Source organism: Lepidochelys kempii, chromosome 3 (genome assembly GCF_965140265.1).
Source record: "Lepidochelys kempii isolate rLepKem1 chromosome 3, rLepKem1.hap2, whole genome shotgun sequence".
Classification (NCBI taxonomy): Eukaryota; Metazoa; Chordata; order Testudines; family Cheloniidae; genus Lepidochelys; species Lepidochelys kempii.
Genome location: NC_133258.1, coordinates 197,453,803 through 197,478,464, shown reverse-complemented (window position 1 = coordinate 197,478,464; position 24,662 = coordinate 197,453,803). Strand labels below are relative to the sequence as shown.

Genomic DNA, 24,662 nt, shown 5'->3' with positions numbered 1-24,662 from the left:
ACATGCTTGGAGAACTGGGAAATTGAAGAGTCATACTTCAATTTGAAAAATTTTACCTACTATTGTTATAGGAGCATCCAAGATGACTGGTTGAATGAGAATAGAGAAATTAAGATATTTCTCTTTTTGCAGTTTATTTATTGTGTGTTTGACAGCACTTATTGCATGGATGTGTCAGCTGTATAGTGCCAGATTCTGGTATATTTACTTATGCCGAATAATACCTTGGTTCATGAATAGTCCCACAAACGGTGGGACCATTTGTGAAGTTCGGTACTACTCAGTCTGAGTGTGCCAGAATCTAGATCATTTGGTCAGCATTTTCAAAAGTACCTCTGGTCCCTTATTTTTTGGGTGCCCAATTTAGGACATATCAGCGCTGATTTCTCAGATGTGCTGAGCACCAACTGCACCAAGTGAGAGAGCGTTCCAGTTGCTCACCACCTATTAAAGTCAGCAGTGAGGCACCCAAAATCCAAGGCCATTCTGGAAAATATTGGCCTTGGTCAGTTTCCATAATTGTTTGTGTGGATCATTCACACAGCAGCTTGGTAAAGAAAACCTGTTTAAATAGGAGCTTGAGCCAAACTTACTGAAGTCAGTAGGAGACTTTCTTTTGATTTCATTGTGCTTTGGATCAGTCCATAAGTGAGTAAGAGGAATCACGCAGTTACTGTTCCTCTCAAATAGGCACCCCAGCAATCATGTGGACACTGCAACTGTATGTGGTGGGTTGTTAGTCTGGCTGGCCAGAAGATAAGGGGTTGTTACCCCTATAAGGGCTCCCCTTTGCTCTTGCTGGCAGAGGAAGGGGAAGGTTTATGTGGATGCCGCAGGGAGGAACAAGAAGTGGCTGGACCAGGTGAAGAGGCACTGACTTCCAGGTGACTAGAGGAGGGGGTCAAGATGGATGAGGTGATATCTTTTATGGGACCAACTTCTGTTGGTGAGAGGGACGAGCTTTTGAGCTACACAGAGAAGAGGGTGGTATTTATACCCCAGGCAGTTCTGAAGAAGCTCACAGTTCTCTCACTGTGATGGGGCTGCAAACCCATCCTCCCATCCATAGTGTCACAGGAGGACTGGATTTCTTCATGATCCATTAGGGACATTATGCTAGTTGTCCTTTTCCCAGGGGGAATGGGAAAGAATTTCCCCCGGACTGCCAGATGGATTCTTGCCTTCCCCACAGTGTGCTAGGGACCTGGTTGGCTAGGCAGGGAGGTTTGATGGGAATGTTATGGCAAAGCTGCAGCACAGCGACTCTTTACAAAAGGAATATGGTGATTGGATAAAATGGATTGGAAGGGGATTTAGAGGAAAGCATCCCTTAGGGAAGCTGGGGAAGCGAGATTCGGGGCTTCTAACATTGGTAGACCAGAAAGGCAAACAACCCCTTCTTTTCCCAACCCCCTTATCCTGCATATGAGGTGAAGGCAGTGAAGTCCCAGTAACAGGCTGACTGGGACCAGGTTCCAAAGTGGGAGGGCTGGTGGCAGCCCCCGAAACAGGTGGACGCGATTAAAGAAATAATAATAACCTTCACTGTACAATTTATTACTGGCTATTCCTAGATATTTTAAGTAAATAAAGTTGTGGTCTAATTAAACTACATCCATTGCCTTCCGTCTTTCTTCGAGCCAGGCCATAGGTCAGATCTTTAAAGAGGCCTCGAAAACAGGCTTGCTACAGTAGTAAGGAAAGCTCTTGTGGGGGTGGCGAAAACAGACTGGGGAGGCTGTAGCTGGAGTCCTTTGCGGGAGAAGGAAGGAAAAATCAAGAGTGGGGTGACAGTGGAATACAGCTGGAGAAGCAAGGCAAAGACGGAGCGTGAGGTAGCTATACATTTATGACTAGTATCCAGGAACAATAGGGGGGAAAAGATCTGGCCTTTTAAAAAAAATTCAGGCCTTTGTTTTCCTGGCCTATATTACAAAATCTGTTTACTGAAACTATACCCCCGTAATTCACAACTTCTGTTGTTTATTCTGTAAAAGGAAGGGAATTTTATCTGTTATCTGTCTTGCCACTTCGAAGCTTTATTCCTGTCTCATGGGAGCTTTCATCATCATGTACTCCTTCAAGGCAATCAGTGCCTCTTTTACCTCCCTCTAAAAGAAACACACATCTCAGTCACTCACCTTTGACCACAGGGACACAGACATTACAGGTCAATGGAGATCAATTGTATATTCTTGCTCTTCTTCACCTGGGACGATCTTAGATGTGTGGACAGGGTTGGAATCCAAACAAGATAGTCATCCACTGTATCAGGATGGTGAGGGCGGCTAGAAGAAGTGAAATAGAATTATGTTTCTACTCTTTTTCACTTTATAAATGGTGTCAACCACATTCAGAAATAAGACTTGCATTAATGTTATATATTACTTATATAAATGAGAGCTATAAATATGGCAAATAACATAACTAATACACCAGCAATGTTCAAGATAGAGCATGTCTGAAACTTTCCAAAGCAAAGACATTTAGGCTATGTCTACAGTTATGGAGGCATGTAAAGTACAGGCAAAACATGTGCAGCTACATGCTGCAGTGAAGGGCAAGCTGTGTCCATACATGTCACTGCGGTGTATAGCTACATGCGGCAGTGAAAGGCTCTGGCAGGGGAAGGCAGTGTGGAAAGTCTCTGGCAGTGGGGAGGCAGCATATCTTGCTAAAAATAGCAGCGTAGATATGGGAGACACTGCTTTTGGGAGTGCAGAGAGTCATGTGAGGTATCCTGGGGGTTTAGGGGTGTATGTGTTAGGTATGGATTTACATGCATAACTGCTATTAATATAAACAAACATGTAGCTAAATCTCCTATTTCAGATATTAATATATTATTGTGGGTTAGTGCTGTTGTGTTTTTATCGTATCATTGTAAAAGTAGCAGAGAAAAATAAAGCCAATATTGACTCGTAGATAGTGCAAGAAATTGCTTTGGGTTGGGACTTGGTGTGCCAAATTTCAAATTGTCGAGGGTATTAACAGTCTAGTGTAAACCATGTAAAGTGGGTGGAAATGCAAACAGTGCTGTGGGACAGATTGTGGCTGGCTCCTATGCAGTCGCACATGGGAAAGGGTGAGTGCAAGGTACCATCCCTGTCTTGTGTATCCTGCACAGGTACTGGCCACAACGGCAGTGCTTGTGTTCTTCTAAACACATGCAATAATCTAGCATCCCCTGAGCTGAAGGCCTTCCCAGTGCAAGTGAGGCAATGGCTCCACTTCCCCCGTACCGATCAGCAGTTCTGATGTCACAGCAGCTCGCTCCTTTAAGGGCTCCCTGCACCTGAGAACAATGGGAGGAGGTATTGTGCCTTCCTAAAATTCAGTGTCTTCTGTTGCTCTGCTAGGGGCATGTAGGTCTGCACCATCTCCAGGGTAACACTGTGACTTACAAAACATTACAGAAGCCTGCATGTGTACAAGTGTTAGTATGTGCCTTTGTGTAAAAAACAGAGCATTTAGAGGCCTGAATTTAGCTGATGTCTTCTGTGCTTTGCAAGCTACAGAACACCGTAAAATCTGCCTCTGCAAATGACAGGCTTACTCAAAAGAAAGTTCTGCTCACTGCAGGAAGAGAAAGGAAAAGCAAACCCTCTCAAATCTAGGGATCTCTTTGTTCCACTGGGTTGTGGTTTTATAGGAGAAGGGCTATGTATCCCCTTGCTTGGGTTTGTGGACCAGAGAAAGATGCTACTAGCTGCACTTCAGAGCTCAGACAGGGAAAACAAACAACAGGATAGACAGCCCAGTGTTAAAATGCTTCCTCATTCAGTTTTGACGTAGCCTTTGCCATCATTCCCATGAGTCTGGTGGCCATGTGTAGTGATCTAATTAAGCTGGAGAGTTCTAGGCTTGGGGGAGACTTTTCACTGGATAGGTAGGAAGGATGTTCTTGTGGTTAAACGTATTGGACTGGGACTCAGGAGAAGTGAATTCAGTTCCTTGATTTAGCCATAGTTTCCTCTGCTGATCTTCGGCAAGCTTCTTTGTGCTTCATTTTCCCATCTGTAAAATAATAGCACTTCCCTATCTCACAGAGTGTTGGGAGGATAAATAAATCGATGTTTACAGTCGACATAATTTAAAATCAATACATTCAAAAATATTGTGAGATTCTTCAAATAAATTATTTGATTAATATTATTTGACAAGTTCCATTCCTTAACAAATAGCTTTACCAACTACCCATAGTGTGCTAAATACTCTTGGAATATTTTACCATATTGTATAGTTGATTGCAACAGGCCATATTTATTGTTTGCAATATTCTATTCACAATCACTGTAGTGCTAAAATAGACTTCTGTTACAAATAACTATTTATTTTGGTATCAGTTTCTCTGATATTTTTTCCCTTCACATTCTTACCATTGATCTTGAATGGTCTTGGTGTAGAGTATAATAATTCCAACAGAAATAAAACAAAATAAACTCTCTGGATCCCTTTGCTGCTTTTAGTGGCAACTACTCACTGAAGAAAAAAAAATCCCCAGTTAAGCCTGGTTGAATAGCAAAACATTTAAGATGTCCTTCTGTTCCTTTTAACCTCTAGGGGTGACTTCTTTCAGCAGCTGAGCTTTATGGAAGGCAAAGAACTCTGTGATACCGAGACCTGTAAATATTTGTCTGAGAGTCATATTTCTATTTATCTTTGACTATGTCCAGCAAAGAAAACCTGTGAAGATTATCTTAAAAGGTGAAGCAAATTTGTGTCAGAGTTGTATAATTTTAGCTATGTAGCTTTAGGGTAGCTAGGTGGGCTTAACACAAACCTATTGTAGTCAATAGGCACGTTTCTATTGAGTTCAATAGGCTGTGGCTCAGGCCCCTATCTACTGTCAGTAATCAACTGCCACCAGATCATCAGGCTGGTTATTTATGTCTTTATTAATCACCACTGTTTATTTTTTTACCTTTTGGGTCAATCATCCTTGTGCTGTTCAGTGTTAGCTTTCTTTTTGTCTTGTCTGGTAACTGAAGATACAATGGAGAATCTTGATGCAAAATATAGTAAGATGACAGGTGATGAAGTGTTTACCTGAAATGCTCACCCATGGTCCCATGGAAGTCACTGGAATTTGTTCCTGGACATGAGAATAAAATCTGGCTCTCGACCACTGTGTGACTCAGGGAGACAACATGGACCGATTTGTGGTGGATCCAGCCTACTTAAATACACAATCTTATTTCCGGTGAAATTATTCTTCCTATATTCTTTAATGACAGATTAATAAACCTGGGCTATACTGATTATTAGGGCATAATCAAGTTTGAATTTTAAATAGTCTCATATTAATTCTTCCCTTTAATTTTTCCCTTCACTTTTGGTGTATCAAATTGCATCACAGGATTTTGTTAATACATTTTCTCTGAATAATGTGTGAATGTAAGCTTTGTTATTCATTAAATTACAATTTATAATTATAACAAATATAGAAATCATGACAGGTGACAAAAGTTTGGAAATAACTTGGGTTTGTATTTAACATATTTAGTTCCAAACAGGGTTGGAAGAATTTTCTTAGAAAGAATCAGGATGACATTTAATTGGAGATAGGATGAGATTGGGGAGCGGATTGAATTTGCAATTGTAATGATTCTAGAACAAACATTGCAAAGTGAGCTCTTGAGGTGCATGATGGTATTGAAAAGATGTAATGTAACATACTTACTGTATACTGGTTTTGCAGAGCTTTTTTTTTTAACACAGAGTTGGCACAAAAATCCTATAATTTATAGCTTTGTGTTATGTGGCCTTGGTGAGTCATATGGTATATAGAGTAACATTTTTAAAAGCACCTAAATGACTTAGGACCCTGAACCCAGTACCTAACTCCAATTGACTTTCAATGAAACGTAGGGACCTAAGAGCCTAAGGCAGTAAGGCTATGTCTACACTGGCCCAGTTTTTGGACTACGGGGGCTGAATAGCAGTGTGCAGCAAAGTGCTGTGCTGTAACTCCCCCTTCTGGATGCCATGGGCGCAAACTAAAAGGTTCCTACTCCGCATGGATGTAGACCAGTTTGAGGACAGCCCTAAGTTATTTGAAAATGGGACTTAGATTTCGCAAGTCACTTAGGAATGTTTACCATTAGGCTTCCAAATCACTTAGATTATTTTCAAAAGTGTACTCACGATATATACTGTTTCTCTCCCACCTGAGCTATGGACAAGTACATTTTATAGTGTTTTTAGGAATTAGCAGTTTATCTTGCTCCAGGTTTCTTGTCAGTATCCATGAACTTTATGACACCAGTTTATGAATATATTATTTTCTTTATGTGATGAGGATTGAATGTCTGACTGCTGGTGAGCTCTGGGACAAAGGATTTCAAATTTTTCATTTCATGGACCACAATTAAATATCAAAATTGCGTAGTGGATTACCACCCTTCCTGAGTACAGTCATGGGAATCCTGCCCCCCAGTTCCAATCTCATAACATCCCAATGACAAGTACAGCACTTGCTTACATGGAAAAGTAACACTCGGAATGTATGAAATGTAAGAATGAAACAACACGCGACCCTTTACTGTGAGCTAGATTGCAAACTGACAGTCTGGCCTATCCTGCTAACTAACTCCATGGTAAGCAGCTGGGTGGGTGGGTGTACAAGGGGGAGTATTTTGCTCTGCAGAAGGGATGAAAAAATTTACACCCTCTGCAGAACAAATGGGGGAAGTGCAGGGGGAAAATTATGGATCTCTGAGTCATAATTTGTTTTCTGGTGTGCTCTGGAGGTGGCAGAGCTATGCACTGTCCCTTACTCAAGGTACATTGTAAAATTGCAATCAAGCCCATTAGAAAAAATGCACATTCTTTGATACATATCAACAAAAATGTGACAATGCCTCTGTCATAAATATAAAGGGAAGGGTAAACCCCTTTGAAATCCCTCCTGGCCAGGGGAAAGCTCCTCTTGCCTGTAAAGGGTTAAGAAGCTAAAGGTAACCTCGCTGGCACCTGACCAAAATGACCAATGAGGAGACAAGATACTTTCAAAAGCTGGGAGGAGGGAGAGAAACAAAGGGTCTGTGTGTCTGTCTATATGCTGGTTTCTGCCAGGGATAGACCAGGAATGGAGTCTTAGAACTTTTAGTAAGTAATCTAGCTAGGTATGTGTTAGATTATGATTTCTTTAAATGGCTGAGAAAAGAATTGTGCTGAATAGAATAACTATTTCTGTCTGTGTATCTTTTTTGTAACTTAAGGTTTTGCCTAGAGGGGTTCTCTATGTTTTTTAATCTAATTACCCTGTAAGATATCTACCATCCTGATTTTACAGGGGGGATTTCTTTATTTCTATTTACTTCTATTTTTTTATTAAAAGTCTTCTTGTAAGAAAACTGAATGCTTTTTCATTGTTCTCAGATCCAAGGGTTTGGGTCTGTGGTCACCTATGCAAATTGGGGAGGCTTTTTATCCAACATTTCCCATGAAAGGGGGGGTGCAAGTGTTGGAAGGATTGTTCATTGTTCTTAAGATCCAAGGGTCTGGATCTGTAGTCACCTAGGCAAATTGGTGAGGCTTTTTACCAAACCTTGTCCAGGAAGTGGGGTGCAAGGTTTTGGGAAGTATTTTGGGGGGAAAGACGCGTCCAAACAGCTCTTCCCCAGTAACCAGTATTAGGTTGGTGGTGGTAGCGGCCAATCCAAGGACAACGCGTGGAATATTTTGTACCTTGGGGAAGTTTTGACCTAAGCTGGTAAAGATAAGCTTAGGAGGTTTTTCATGCAGGTCCCCACATCTGTACCCTAGAATTCAGAGTGGGGGAGGAACCCTGACAGCCTCTTATACAAAATATGTAACACAGGATTCTGCAAACAGGAACCCTTCTCCTGCTGGTCACAGACTCGCCTTCCTCCCCATCAAAGTGCCACATAGCAGCTTACCCGAGCCCAAGAAAATGACTAGCCCAGATGACTTTAAATAGCGTAGGACAGACTAGAATCCTAAGTGTTAAGAAAGTGATTGCATTTTATATGCTCTTTGTCAGAGTGGGATGAACCTGAGGATTTGCAATGGCATGTGGAGTCTCACTGGTTTGAGTTTGACCAAGGAATGTAGTGACGCATAGTCATTGCTAAGTGACTGTTGTATAGTGGCCTATGAAAATAAATTGTTGATTTTAGTACAATAAGCTCCTAGTGGACATATATCGTGTATTTGTGTTTTCATAAAGGCAACAAGTTATATCCTTCCAGGGATCAAATACTCCAAAGTCTCCTCAAGCTGAAGGTGAAATGTTTAGTCCCACAGAAAAGCCTGGTTTATACTTAAAAGCTATATTGATATAGCTGTGTCAGTTCCATTAGAGGTGTGATTTTTTGGGTTGTTTTTTTTAGCTATCCCGGTACCTGCCCTCATGTAGAGACAGTTGTACTGGTGTAACTGGCTTACTCTGGTGTAGTTTATTCCAACTAGCATGAGTTATACTGGTATAAATTGCAACCATGCTAGGAGGATTGGGCTGGTTTAGCTATACTGGTATACCTATACTAATAAAACCCTCCAAGTGTAGTTAAGGGCTAAATTTGATTGAGCAATTTTACTGCTACTCCACCATGTTTCCCCATTGTTGCTTGCTTAAAATATGTTTTGTTTGCACATGCAAGTCCATATTGCTTATTTTTATTCTTGGACATTTCCTCCTCTTAGTGGCCCTGATTCAGGAAAGCATTTCTATTCAGGAAGGGCACTTAAACATGTGTTTCAGTGCTTTCCTTAATCTAAGACCATGTACATACCTCTGCTGGTCACCAATGAAAATTCATTTTGCACAGAGTGTTACTAGAGGTACCAAAGTTATTCCCATGTGCATAGAAAAAGAAATGACTGTAGTATCATGGGGCTTGTCCATGCAACGCTGCAATGCACATTGGGGATATATGAATTCTAATGTACACCAATGTGCTGCTCACTAACTGGCCCACGTAGACCCTGCTGGCATGCACTATAAGTTCCTTAGTGCACAGTAGGGAACTGTTAAGGCACACCCTACTGTGCATTGCCGTTCCATATAGACAAGCCTTGAATAGCTCAGTGCAATAATTGTGAGCAGATGCTAACTGTAAATCCCATAACAAAACACCATGACATTTGGTCCTAATTAATCACTAGCTGCAGTCTTAGCAGAGAAACTATAGACAAAATGATGGTCAAGACTGGTCTTTCATGCTCATCTACTAAAGATATTCAACTAATTTCATCCCTATTGTAAGATGTTGAATTCATTCCACTGATTCCAGTGGGCCTGTTCTCTCTAGCTGAGAGTGCAAGCATACTGGCAAACCATTAAGAGGAAGTTTGCATTGCCTTTGTTTATGCTGTACCTCTTCTGGGAACAGAGTTATCCAATTTTCAGTGTTTTCAATCTAGCATCTTTCACCAGCTCCAAAATAAATAAAGCAGACGATCTGTCTTAGAAACAGAGCTGTTAAATGTTAGTTGATGACTTGCATTTATAGCATTTTAAATTAAGATGAGAAACATTTAATTATGATGATAGGAATTAAATTTTCCTTCTTTGAAATTGCATTTTTACTGAAATCAAAGATATCATTATGCCCAGAAAAGGGTTAGAACTGTGGGAGTTCTGGAAATAAAGACTTTTGTCCATAATCCAAATATTGTACTGCATAGACACCCACAGTGTGAGTTCCCCATTACTGCACTGCCAATAATTTCAACCTGGCATCAAGGCTAAATTGCCTCCATAGGAGCAAGGGGAAATTTAGTTGAAATGTTATCTCAGACATGGGTCTCTCCTAAGTAGTGAATAAAAGCTGTGTAATAGTTTACAAAATTATATCTGCTGGTTTTATGCTATGATCATTTCTTTATGAGGGAGTGAGCTGAGACCACAAAGTTCATCTATGTAATGGCCAGAGAGAACACTAAGACTGGTATTCAGAAATAACTAGCTAAAATTTTGTACAGTCTGTAGCTCCATTCACAGATGTTTGCAGATGCATGATAGAAACAGAAAGCAAGATAATGGTTGTGTTGTGGCTACAAAGTCATTAACAAAAAAAAAAAAAAAACTATCCAGAGGCTGCTAAACAATGTAAGAGCGGAAGTGTATTTTGTGAATGGAAATGAAAGACTGTGATGATGGCTGTAACAACACCTTAAAGAAATGAAATTCTCTAATCTGTCTCTCACGGTATAGCTGTAAAGAAAATCCAGTCACCTAGCCTTTGCAAGATTCCCCCCATGCACAGTCAGCTCTAGTGCCTTTAATGAACACAGATGCAATATTAGATTTTGGACATGGGGAGTGAGGCAATCCCTGAGATCTCTGGATATCCTCCACACTGCATGTAAACACCCAGCTGACTTGGGTTCGCAGGTTTGGACTAAGGGGCTGTTTAGTTGTGGTGTAGACATTCCGGCTCAGGATACAGCCTGAGCCAGTGGTGGGCAACCTGCGGGCCGCATGCGGTCCATGAGGGTAATCCGCTGGTGGGCCGCGAGACTGTTTGTTTACGCTGACCATCCACGGGCACGGCCACCCACAGCTCCCAGTGGCCGCAGAGCAGTGGTGTGGGACGCAGGGAGCTGTGGGTGGCCGTATCTGAGGACGGTCAATGTAACAAGCTGTCTTGTGGCCTGCCAGCGGATTACCCTGAAGGGCTGCATGCGGGCCGCAGATTGCCCAGGACTGACATGAGCTCTGGGACCTTCCCCACTCGCAGGGTCCTCAAGCCTGTGCTTCAGCCCCAGTCCAAACGTCTACACCACAGTTAAACAGCCCCGTACACCAAGCCCTGCAAGCCTGAGTCAGCTGGCATGGGCCAGCTGTGGGTTTTTAATTGCAGTGTAGACATACACTTTGTGGCCCAGTCCAATTAGTACCTAAACAATCAGTAACAAGACCTTAAATTAGATCCATCTTGCTTGGCCTTAGTTTCAGCCACCTATTCTTCATGCAGGTGCTAAATTTTTCAGTCCCTGGAAAAATCATGGAGCAGGTCCTCAAAGAATCAATCCTGAAGCACTTGCATGAGAGGAAAGTGATCAGGAACAGCCAGCATGGATTCACCAAGGGAAGGTCATGCCTGACTAATCTAATCGCCTTTTATGATGAGATTACTGGTTCTGTGGATGAAGGGAAAGCAGTGGATGTATTGTTTCTTGACTTTAGCAAAGCTTTTGACACGGTCTCCCATAGTATTCTTGTCAGCAAGTTAAGGAAGTATGGGCTGGATGAATGCACCATAAGGTGGGTAGAAAGCTGGCTAAATTGTCGGGCTCAACGGGTAGTGATCAATGGCTCCATGTCTAGTTGGCAGCCGGTATCAAGTGGAGTGCCCCAGGGGTCGGTCCTGGGGCCGGTTTTATTCAATATCTTCATAAATGATCTGGAGGATGGTGTGGATTGCACTCTCAGCAAATTTGCGGATGATACTAAACTGGGAGGAGTGGTAGATACGCTGGAGGGGAGGGATAGGATACAGAAGGACCTAGACCAATTGGAAGATTGGGCCAAAAGGAATCTGATGAGGTTCAATAAGGATAAGTGCAGGGTCCTGCACTTAGGACGGAAGAACCCAATGCACAGCTACAGACTAGGGACCGAATGGCTAGGCAGCAGTTCTGTAGAAAAGGACCTAGGGGTGACAGTGGACGAGAAGCTGGATATGAGTCAGCAGTGTGCCCTTGTTGCCAAGAAGGCCAATGGCATTTTGGGATGTATAAGTAGGGGCATAGCGAGCAGATCGAGGGACGTGATCGTTCCCCTCTATTCGACATTGGTGAGGCCTCATCTGGAGTACTGTGTCCAGTTTTGGGCCCCACACTTCAAGAAGGATGTGGATAAATTGGAGAGAGTCCAGCGAAGGGCAACAAAAATGATTAGGGGACTGGAACACATGAGTTATGAGGAGAGGCTGAGGGAGCTGGGATTGTTTAGCCTGCAGAAGAGAAGAATGAGGGGGGATTTGATAGCTGCTTTCAACTACCTGAAAGGGGGTTCCAAAGAGGATGGCTCTAGACTGTTCTCAATGGTAGCAGATGACAGAACGAGGAGTAATGGTCTCAAGTTGCAGTGGGGGAGGTTTAGATTGGATATTAGGAAAAACTTTTTCACTAAGAGGGTGGTGAAACACTGGAATGCGTTACCTAGGGAGGTGGTAGAATCTCCTTCCTTAGAGGTTTTTAAGGTCAGGCTTGACAAAGCCCTGGCTGGGATGATTTAACTGGGAATTGGTCCTGCTTTGAGCAGGGGGTTGGACTAGATGACCTTCTGGGGTCCCTTCCAACCCTGATATTCTATGATTCTATGATTCTAAATCTGCTCAGGCATGGGGGAAGCTGAAGGATGGTGTTGTCTGTGTTTGCTGTAAAGAAGTTGCAGAGCTGACTGTGTTGTGCTAGTAAGGACTCCATGTCTGTTGCACCCCACATTCCTACCTTCTGATATATATGTTAGTTTCACATTATCACTGATGATTTTCCTTACATATGTCTTGTGCAGTGTTGGACTAGGAGGCCTGGAGCAAAGAGGACCTGGTAGCAGCTTGTGGAAGCCTCCACTAGGTATTTAAGGGGGTGGATTAGACCCAGAGACCCCCTGCTGGTGGAGGCCTCAGGGTCCTGCCACACTCCTCCCAGGAAAGGAGCAGTGGAGAGGTCTTCCAGAGGAAGCAGCCAATCAGAGAGGATGCAGAGAGCAGCCAATCAGGGCCCAGGAGGGCGCTATAAAAAGGAGCTGCAGAGCCTGAAATAGGAATTTCCTTACTGGAGCTAGAGGAGTGTAGATGGTGCTGTTGGCTGGCTGAAGGGAACTGCAGCACAATGACAGCTCAGTGGTAGTAGAGACTGGGGGAGCAAGGAATAGCTCCTGGCTGGCTGGGCCTGAACTTAGAAGGGCCCTGAGTTAAGAATAAGCTATTGGTGAAGGCTGGGGCTGCGGGGAAGTGGTCCAGGGAACTGAAGATAGTTTTGGTAAATGGACACAGTGGTGAGTGACTGCTTTTCATAGGGTTCCTGGACTGGGACCTGGAGTAGTGGGTCGGCCTGTGTCCCCCCGCATAGCCCACTGGCGAAGGGCATACAACTGGACAGCAGTAAACCCCCAAGAAGGGGACTGAACAGACTAAGAGGGTGAAACCACTGCCTCCAGGGAGGAAGCCCTGGGATTATGGCCCGATGCCAGGGACAGGACTGGTCTAAAGATGGCAGACACAACCAACCAGAAGAGGGTGCTTGTGAGAGGTGGGTGTTACAGGATGTTTCAGTCTTTTTTCTTAGTTTATTCAGGAATATAGGACAAGGCAGGAGAGGAGACCTGTAACTTCTGCTGCTGACTCCCATTGTCCCGCAGTCTCCAAGCACTGCTCCATAGGGGAGATTTGAAAGAGGAAACAATCATCTGGAACTATTACATCTTTAATTTTGAAACTGAAAAAAAATAACTGGATTTTAGCGTCCCCTGTTAGAATATGTTACAGCCGTTCCCTCCTTTTTTCATAACTACAAGGTATGCGGCCACTTTAGCCTGAGCTCTATAATTAGAAGCATTATTTCTGTTCTATTTCTCATTTCCTTAATAGACTGATTCATTGTAATTGATGGGGTACAAACTACAAAGCTAAGTATTTTTCAAGCTGTAAATTGCAACGGTTGTTAGTAGGAATTATTGACTATAATTCTATTCCATTTTATTTAAGTGTGTGTGTGTATATATATATATATATATATATGAAAGAGAAACATAATCTTTCCATTAGACATCTCCTTTCTTAATCATTATGTCCTAATTAATTCCCTGGTTAAATATAAAGCAAGCATTAGTTCTGAAATAATGTCTTCCTGTATGACTAAATAAAGAACGGTTCATTTCCGGAGCAACCATGAGAGCAGGTATCCGAGACTTTGGGACAGATTCTGTGTTTCTCCTGTACTATGATCAGTGTAAGACCAGAGGTGGGAAGCAAAGATGGCATCACATAATAAGTGTAACAAGAGAAGGCAAGAGCATGAGACCATTTCTGTAGTAAGGCTTTGGTTTCTTCTGCTGGAGGCAAAATCCAGGCTGACTCACAGAGGTGCAGGTCTCCAGACATACAGTTGGGAGAAAAGTAAAATGTAGTCATGCATTCGTAACCCACACTTGGCATGGTGTCTCCCTCTAGTGTGTCTCCCTCTAGTTGCTGAATAAGAGCCTATTACTACTGGCTCATGAAGTTATTTCTTTAGCTCAAGTGGGACTGGTCTGTGCTGCTGTAATGGAGGTCCTGGGTTCAAACTCTGATGATGATCCAAGATTGTTACACAATCATAACAGGGAGGCAAGAAAAATATACTCAGTTTCAATATAAGAGAAGCTTAGATCCATTAGCTGTCTTAGTGCAGATCACAGAATAGCTTGGCAGTAGTATATAGGAGAAATTTAAGCTTTGTCTCGTATATTAATTTACTATTTCTGAAAGAGAATGCAATTCAGTTCCTAGACCTTAGTTGATTGGATTTGATATTCTTACAGATTACTGCCAAATTACTGCATTATCAAGTCAATTGATTGATAAGTATGGGTTACAGGCCAGTGGCTCTCCATAAATGTGGATCCTGTGATCCCAAACCTAACCTGCCCCAGACCCAATCATTATGGTTTTATCTGGTTTCGATTTAACACAGAAACCACTCTCTGCAGCATGCAAAGACCACCTACTGGAGGAGATAATGCAGCACTTGCATAGCTTTTAGGTCCATGCCCCTTTTCCTCCCAGCCACACTGGGATGTAGGTCATTGCATCAGGCCTTTCACACCTGAGTGAATTTTACTTTCAAATTATATTAACATGTTGTGGGGAAATTTTCTTTATTTTTCTCTTCTGGCCTAAGTATGTATAATTATTTGAATGCTTTGAAATAGAATTTACATTTGGGCCATATGTAATGAATGTATGGTTACCTGCTCCTGCGTTCACCAGAGCATAATTTCTGACAAACGACTTTTATTTGTATTAGTGTATTAGGAAACATTACAATTTTTTGTTAATTTTGGTAGCATAGCACATCTGCATATGTTTGCTGCAGGAGTGATGATGGGGTTTTTTTTCTAGAAAACAAAAACATTGAATAGTACAGCTCCTCTTAATGGCCATCTATAACTTTTTTAAAGATATGGTTCTGCAGAGTTGTTAACATTAAAACACTTGGCAACATAGAGTCTTTATGACAGATATTTGTAAGAATATTGTTAAAAAGTAATCATTATCTGTCCAAAGATGCTTATCGAATTAGTAATCCTATTCCTGTTTTTTTTTAATTTCCTGTAGTTAGAGTTTTTCTATAGTTTATATGTATGTATGTGTATGTATATATCTATTATACATATTAAACATACATGCTTAGGAGCAGATTCTCAGATGGTGTAAATTGGCATGCCTCCATTGAAGTCAATGGAGCTTATGCCCATAGTAGCAGCTTAGGTTGAAACTTAGCATGGTTAACTTGGGAATTTCAGGTTTTCTCCTTTTTAAAAGTCAGAAATATTTTTTTTACAGTAGCAGTTTTCTCCTTAGCTATGATGATATCCTTGAGAATTGTGTTTTTGAAAGTATGAAGTATTACGGATCAAAATCTATAGTGTCTGATGCACGTTAGCAGTTCACTATAACTCAGTGCTTGATGTTATCAGAGACTTGATACTATGGAAGGATCAGGACAAATATCATATTTGAACATTGCATTTTCCATCTATTCTGTTCATTTACAGTTTGTTATGTTTTAATAACTTGAACCTGATCCATGTTTAATACTAGTATCAGTTTGGAATGTTTAAGTGAAAACATTGGGGCCGATGTTAAGAATGCACAATAACCATGGGAACTCTGTGCAGTAGACGTTAATTCAGTCTGAATTTGCACTTCTGCCGGGACTAAATACAGACTAAAGGCCTGAGTTTTCTCTCACTTGCACTTGTTTTTCTCCACTGTAACTCCATTCCACTGCTGATCCATGCATTTACCACCTTGACACTTCCCTGTATAAGATCCAGTTTTTAGTTTCTTATAACTTTGACAGACATTGACCATTTGGGCTGAAATTTTCTATATCGAGTGCTGCCTCAAGCTAAATATTTTTGGAAAATTGCAGCCAAAATGGATTAGCCAATACTGCGTATGAGGCTAAGGAAAAAATATTAGATTGTCCATGTTAAAAATTCTATTGACCTTTTCTTTGGAGAAGGGACTTGAAATTTGGACGAGAGGTGGCCTTTGGGTCAGGGATGTGCCTTTTGCTTTCTTTGTGAAAATCCACCTACATTTGGCCAAGTTGTAAGCCTTTAAAAAAATCACAGTTTGCACAAGCTCAGAAACATCTTTGATTTTTAGCAGCTGAAATCTCGGAAGATTCTGTCCCCACTGAGCAAGCTTCATGCTGACCAGACTGCAGCCTCTCACAGCCTCTCGTGTATGCACCATTTCCACACAGGCAACTGAGCATGCTCCATCCCCTCAGAACTCCTCCTATGTAAGTGCATGGTCTCCACAGAGCAACTGTGCATGTACCAGCCCAGGGCTAAGGGTGAAGCTGGACTTTCCCTGGTATGGCTGCCACCTGCTGCTCTATGCCAGGCACCAGAACAGAGAGCAGGGAGGCTGTCTCTTCTGTGCTCTCAATGACGCCTCTTCTCGCAGGCAATGTGGAGCAACAAGCTATATGGTGGGCGGGGGTGTGAGGGAAAGGAGTAGAGTGGGACAAGGAGTCTGGTGAAACTGGGACATGGGTGGAGGAGAAATTGGAAGTGGCTGAACAAGGAGCCTGGAACTTAGAAGGGAAATGTATGGTGGAGAATGAGGGCAGGTCGGGCGTGGGATTCGCTGGGTTTGAATAATATGCAGTAAATAAAGCATGGGGGCCATACACTGAACAATAAGAATAAAACAAAATATTGAATAGCTGCTCATTAAGTGAGCCTTGTCCATCCTGTGCACATAAGGAGCCAGGGGTCCTGTGCAGAAAAAGTATGTGATCATGTAATAAAAAACTGTATCATAATGCATGTGCACAAGGGACCTAAATTAAGGTACCCTTAACTCTGGAATTTCCTAACCTTTGAATGCTACACTTTGCAACTTTAATAATGTTCTTTTAACATAGTTTTTGTGGGTGTGTGAAATGATATAGTACACACATCCAGTATGTATATATAAGCATAAACCTGTGTAAAGGTGTATGCAGTTTTTATTTACCATACTGGAAAAATAACTGGTTTAACTATAATGGTATATTCACACTTACTGTTAGGAGTTTTATTTTAATTTAATATTTTGCATCCCCATTGTGTCTTCAAAGTTGGACTTTATGGCTTATCTCCCCACACCCCGATGTTACAGTGGAAGCACTGACTATTTTCATTTTCTGTAGTGCAGGCTTAGGCTCCAGCTTTCATTTGCAAGACGTAATTATTCAACGGACTGACCTGTTCAATCAGAAAAACTTACTGTGCATCCACAAACTGCCTGACAAGTTGCTACACTGAAACTAAACTCTTGATACTGTTTTCTTGTATTTAATTATCACTTTGCTGTACAAAATCAGAGTGAAGAAGGTGTAAATAGCCTCAGTTATAGCTAGACTAAGAAGAAAATGTGTTCCTTGAATAGCTGAGCATTTAGTACTTTGAATATTTGTTCCCTTTTTGTATATATCTTACTTGATAGGCTAATTCTGTAGTTAACAACATTAAGACAGCAAGATACATTTTAAGGCACTGATATGGGCTAGGTACCTTGCTTCCATCACCAAGTTTGAAAATGTTTGTCTATATATTGCCCTGCTTCGATGTTGAATAATGACCAAGTCACTGGATGTTAAAGGGCTGTCCCAGGGTTTGAATATCCCTCCTGAGCAGCTAGGGCTCTGGCAGGCGAGTTGGGACTGCTTCACCTCTCACCCAGCGTGAATATAAATTTTGCTGGGGTGATTGGGCTGACAGGTATCTCACTCTGCAGGTAGTCCTGTTGATTTATGTGTATTTTTTGCTCTATCGTTGTTATGTCCCTTCATCTCCTCTTACTCAGCTGCTGTTGTGGGTAGGTTTTTTTCTCTTCATATGTAATGAAACATCACATACATATCACAGTGCAATTGATGAGGCAGGGAGCAGAGTAGAATTTTTTCATTGATAGGGCTGTCAAGCAATTAAAAAAATTAATTGCGATTAATCGCACTGTTAAAAAATAATAGAATACCATTTATTTAAATGTTTTTGGATGTTTTCTACATTTTCAAATATATTGATTTCAGTTACAACACAGAATACAAAGTGTACAGTGCTCACTTGATATTTATTTTTTATTACAAATATTTGCACTGTAAAAAACAAAAGAAATAATTTTTCAATTCACCTACTACAAGTACTGTAGTGCAATCTCTTTATTATGAAAGTTGAACTTACAAAAGTAGAATTATGTACAAAAGAACCCTGCATTCAGAAATAAAACAGTGTATAACTTTAGAGCCTGCAAGTCCACTCAGTCCTACTTCAGCCAATCTCTCAGACAAACAAGTTTGGTTACAATTTTCCGGAGACAATGCTGCCTGCTTCTTGTTTACAATGTCTCCTGAAAGTGAGAACAGACATTCGCATGGCACTGTTGCAGATGGCGTTGCAAGACATTTACGTGCCAGAATCACTAAAGATTCATATGTCCCTTCATGCTTCAGCCACCACCCCAGAAGACATGCCTCTATGCTGATGACAGGTTCTGCTCAGTAATGATCCACGATCTGAGTGCTGCTCTTTTAAGACATCTGAAAGTATGCTCCACACCTCGTCCCTCTCAGATTTTGGAAGGCAGTTCAGATTCTTAAACCTTGGGTCCAGTGCTGCAGCTATTTTTAGAAATCTCATATTGTCAAATCTGCTGTGACAGTGTTCTTAAAACAAACATGTGCTGGGTCATCATTCGAGACTACTGTAACATGAAATATAGGGCAGAATGCGGGTAAAACAGAACAGGAGACATACAATTCTCCCCCAGCGAGTTCAGTCACAAATTTAATTAATGTATTATTTTTTTAATGAGCATCATCAGCGTGGAGGCATGTCCTCTGGAATAGTGGCCGAAGCATTAAGGGGCACATGAATATTTAGCATATCTGGCATGTAATACCTTGCAACACTGGCTACAAAAGTGCCATGCGAACGCCTGTTCTCACTTTCAGGTGACTTTGTAAATAAGAAGCAGGCAGCATTATCTCCCATAAATGTAAACAAATTTATTTGTCTGAGTGATTTGTTGAAAAAGAAGTAGGACGGAGTGGACTTTTAGGCTCTAAAGTTTTACATTGTTTTGTTTTTGAATGCAGTTATGTAATAAAAGTAATCCACATTTGTAAGTTACACTTTCATGATAAAGAGATTGCACTACAATACTTGTATGAGGTGACTTGAAAAATACTATTTCTTTTGTTTATCATTTTTGTATTGCAAATATTTGTAGTCAAAAATAATAACATAAAGTGAGCACTGTACACTTTGTATTTTGTGCTGTAATAGAAATCAATATACTTGAAAATGTAGAAAAACATCCAAAAATATTTAATAAATTACAATTGGTATTCTATTGTATAACAGTGCGATTAATCGCAATTCATTTTTTAAATCACGATTAATTTTTTTGAGTTAATCGCATGAGTTAAGTGAGATTAATCGACAGCCCTATTTATTTATTTATTTATTTTGTGGCCTGAAAGCAAATGCTTGAAAAATTGTATCTTTGTTAGATCCTTGATGTTTATAATATAAAACCCCTAAATTCCCTGGCCTGCACACAGAATTCTCTAGCATCTGGGGGCCTAGTGTTCTCAGGCCTCTGCTTTATTTGGAAAGCTGTCCCTAGGAAAAAACTCTTAAACGTTAGCAACAATGGATGTGTATTGAGTATGGCACACAAGCCCAGCATGATTTCAAAATGCTGGAAAAGTTCCCGGCTATTCTGAAGATAACATACTGTAATAAAAGAAAATGGGGTGTCTGAGGTCTATCAGTGACAGCTGCCCGCTTCCTGTAATAATGAAACAGTCATGATTTATTAAATATTTTAACTCTTGAGTTTTCAGAGAATGGTGATATTTAGCTCGAAACAGTGCCAGGTTTTTTTCCTGTAGTTCTTGTGTTATTGCCACCCCCACAACTTACCAGGGAGCCCTCTAGTGGTTAACTACAGGCGGTGGTTTTAGAAGTGAACAACAATCCTAAGAATTTAATTTTCAATGACTGGTAAAATATTGCTAACACTCCTTTTTACCTTGAATTTCTCTGCTGACTGTGTAACTTTTATAATGACTGTTTGCAGCCTAAAAATGTATGATTTTTCTGTTATGACTTGTATCAGGAACCTACAAGCAGAGGATTAAAATTACTAACCAGGACCAGCTGCAGGGAAAGAGGGTGTGTTTTGTCTTTACTCTCAGTTTACTGTCCTTTGACACTACTTAAGAGCTCCATCTTTTGTATTGTCTTCTAGCTAGTAGGTCTGTGCTAGTTTTCATTTCCTCCAGCTTCTGGCTTCTCTCCTCACCCTTCACTCTGCAAAAAATCCTCAGAGTTCCTTACCGTTTGGTTGCAGTCTATAGCTCTACCCTTCCCTTGGTCTCCTGCAGCTACAAGGTGTGCTCATGGGGTATGAATATCTCTGCTAACCTAGCTATTCCTCTCTTTTTTGGATCCTTTTTTTCCTGTGAATAGCTCTACTTCTCCACTGCTGCTTGTAGTTTTCCCAATCAGTGGAAGCAGAATTAAATTAACATTTATTGGCAATTGGTGCTCATTTCTCAATTGCAAGCTTGCGACTAACTGGAGTCTTGAGTATGTCCAGTGGTGAGCTGGAGCTAGTTCGCGCGAACTGGTTGTTAAATTTTGAAGCCTGTTTAGAACCAGTTGTTAAAGGGGTGGGCAAACGCCAGCCCGCGGGCCACATCCGGCGCACGGTACTGTCCTGTCCTGCCTGCCTGAGCTCTCGGCTGGGGAGGCTCCCCTGAGAATCCCTTTTTAATTTTTAGTCACCCGGCGGTGCTCTGGGTCTTCTGCAGCACTTCGGCGGCAGGTCCTTCGGTGCCACCGAAGACCTGGAGTGACTAAATGAACCGATTCTTCAGCTTTTGGCAGCTCATCACTGAGTATGTCAACACACATGCCAGCCAGCTCGGGCTCGTGGGGCTCAGACTGTGAGGCTGTTTCATTGCTGGGTACACCTCCAGGCTCAGGCTGGAGCCCCCGGGACCATCCCTCACCTTCAGGGTCTTAGAGCCCAGGCTCCAGCCTGAGCCAAGATGTCTACACAGCAATGAAATAGCCCCGCAGCCTGAACCCTGCAGGCCTGAGTCGGCTGGCACAGGCCTGCCATGGGTTTTTCTTCACTGTGTAGACATGCCTTTGTGCAACTATGGGCAGCAGGAGAACTGTAGATAGCGCAGCATTAGTTCACATTTGGCACATTCACAACCTAAAGGGCTGGAAACACTGCAGTGTTTTCATTCCTTAGGCCTTCATTGGCCAGGGAAAGTTTTCTAACCCAGGGGTTGAATTTTTCAATCCCTACTGTGTGTATTAGAAGAAAACAAATGTCTTGTACCCTACTCCTGTCCTAGGTATCTATGCGTCTATCAGTGGTGAGAAATAGGCATTTTAAAAACAGTACTGGTTTTAATAAGTTCAAAACCAAAAATCCCACTTATTTTCTTGTTTGTTTTTACAGGCATTCCCCTGTATTTCAACAGGAATTTATGGTAAGTAAGACCTCTAATTAGGTACCATTTAAGCGGGTTTTCTTCATAGCAAATGGTTGGTGTTGTTTAAACAGATGTTTTTGTGCCTTTGTAGATCATTTTGGCTAGTGCATGAATTAGTATTTTATTATTATTATACAAACAGCATCCAATCTGACAATGATTGTGATCTTGTTGTACAAGTAAAATAGTCTGTGCCCCAAAGAGCTTATAGTTTAAGGCCCTGATCTTGCAAAAACTTATGCACGTTATTATCTTTACACCCATATGGCTCCAGTGGTGCAAAGTTAAGCATGAGCAAATGCTTTCAGGATAGGGTTCTGTGGAGACAAAAAACTAAGATATGAGGAACTTTGTACATTGTGCAGGGAAAGTGGCCACAGTGATGGGGACGTGTCTTGTTAGTTCCATCATTTTTTGTTGTTTTTATTTTTTTAATTTGTTTGCTCCCCATCTGGTGATTTATGAAGGGACGAGGGAGAGGGATACTATCAAAAGATGGCAAATATTTATATATATGAATATACATTTTTATTATTTTAAGTCAACCTGTCCATTGTTAGTCATCCACTTTCTTGTAGTAATCACAGGACAGATGACCATTGAAGAGTTATTTGAGGTGGAAAGAGGTGGGTTCAAGGAGGGTGTGCCATACATAAAAAGCAGCATGGAGAAATGAATGGAGACTATTAGGGGTGGAGCGGATTCTTTACTGGTAGATACAAATATATTTCTAGCGTTAAAATCTAGTAAATTGCTTTTTTTGCATTTAATGTTTTAAAATGCATATAGAATTATAATAGGTAGTGTTGTTATTTTTAATCTCTCTTAAGGTTAATAGAGAGACTAGCAGTGCAGCAAATGTAAAAAATCATGGAAGAACTAAGTGCCACCATAATAATCATTACTTAGTTATTGTACAAACGTCAGATATATTAACTTGCAGCCATTGTGCTGAGTTAATATTAGGATTGGCTAATCAGATATTATGCAGGAGAAAAAAGATTCACAAAAACATGACAGCTTTATTATTTTTTTAATGTAAGAAAAATGTAAAATCTTTTTATCATGTACCAGTATCAGTATAGCATTGGATAGGCTGATTCCAGGCTTATTATTTTGATAGTTGTTAATTTGAATCAGATTTCAGAAAGTGGAAAAGGAATTACTTTCTTGTACAGTTCTTTTTTTTCTTCTTCCAGCTGTATTAATGTTACTGATGAGAAGATTACAGCTGCAGTTTAGAAACTTTAGAAATCACCAGATATGGACTTATTGCAGATAAATCTTTGCCTCCGTCTCCAAATCCCTTATCTTCTAGGGAAAATTCTGGGTTTCATTCCTGGACATTTTGGATAATGTACACACTTTTTTCCTTAAGTCTTAACATGGACATATTTTTATTAGTTTGCAAAAAGACGCCAGACGTGATGCATGTGTATGGAATTTACTAGCAAATGAAAAGCACAAACAATTACAGCTCATTTTATGAGAGCTGGATTAATCAATAGAAAGTAAGCCCCTGCGTACAAGAAACATGGTTCCCTGAGGTAACTAAAAGGAAGTTAGATAGAACCTTGAGTTCCTTTTCCCAGGTAATGGTACTTTTTGAGATGGTCATTGAATTTTTTTTAAGCTGAAAAGCTAAGGCACAGCTGAAACACTATATAGTATGGCAGATGGAGTTTCCATATGTATTTGTTGTTTTCATTGGCGTACAAGGAACAGAGCATACTTCTGCCAAGACACTCTGGTTTTCCATAGTTTTTTATAAAAGGCTGTCAGCACACAAACTCCTAACTGAGCTCCTGCTCTGCATTTCAATATTTGCCATCTAATTTTCAAGGAGATGTGAGAATGACACTTTTTTAAAAAACCAAGCTATTGATCCCTGCTTTTTTTTTCAGAACTCTCAGACATGACTCTTGAAAGGGCATTTTCATCTGGTAGCTGCTAAGGGCAAGTCTCTGTGTGAGATCTGAAATGCTGACAGATTTAAGAAAGGGTGACAGCAGTTCCTGTGCAGTGATGAACTTGCCAGTGATGTTGTGTTATGTAATACATTTGGGAACCAGGGCACATACACAACACACAAAGATCTGCTTAGTGGTGCTGGTGGTGGTTGTGTTTTCCCCCTCACACACACGCTTTAGGGATTCCCATTGCCTAGGACAGCAAGTGACTTTTTTCTAGTCCATATAGATGTTCATCACAATAATATCTGAGTGCACTCCAGTTATGCATTAAGCAACGTGGCTGCACACCTGGCATATGGTGTTTATTATCTCAGCCTCTCTCTATGGGGAGAGGTGTATGTAATGAGTGTCTTGTTTTGGTAAGGTCTTAGGGTTTTGTTTTTTAAATATACTTCACTTCAGGTGATCTTATGGGATAATATGTCACATAAGCTTGTTTCTAAGCTACTCTTATAATGAATATTGTTTCACACATGCTAATAAGAAAATATTTATTTTCTTTGTTAAATAATATATGGTCCTGATTCTGCAGTCAGATCCCTGCAGACAAACCATGCGCACATGCAGAGCCCCATACACTGAAAGTTGAGCTTCAACTCAAACTCAGCGGGGCTCTGGTCAATTTGTAGGGTTCCACCTCTGTGGATCCAATTGTGGGATTGAGGCCTGTGTTTTCCTCAGTGGTCTTGTAAATGCTTGGTTTGCTTTTCTTCTCCCTGGTCTCCTTAGGCACTCTGTTCCAGAGAAAAGCCTTTCCTGTTTGTATCACTTCAGAACACTCCTTCCTCAGAAAAAAAAGGTGTGAAGACGAAAGTAAGCCTCCTATTAAGTTTTGGCTAACAGCAGGTTCCTTTTCATGAGAGGACGTTTGATGGAGGAAAAGTCTGCATTCCTCCCAAAATGCACTCTCCACACTCCAGCTTCTTA

General features: G+C 41.1%; 1 protein-coding gene across 2 annotated transcripts in view; it reads left to right on the top strand.

The window, feature by feature from the left end:
- The window catches only part of MACROD2 (mono-ADP ribosylhydrolase 2), a 1,311,577-nt gene that overhangs the window by 893,638 nt on the left and 393,277 nt on the right, over positions 1 to 24,662 (top strand). Inside the window, exons 7-8 of one of the 2 annotated variants that reach the window (XM_073339563.1) lie at positions 21,729 to 21,759; positions 24,465 to 24,548. In XM_073339563.1, the coding sequence (XP_073195664.1) occupies positions 21,729 to 21,759; positions 24,465 to 24,548 (115 nt within the window). The remainder of the gene's footprint in view (positions 1 to 21,728; positions 21,760 to 24,464; positions 24,549 to 24,662) is intronic. The other variant, XM_073339564.1, reaches the window with a different exon arrangement.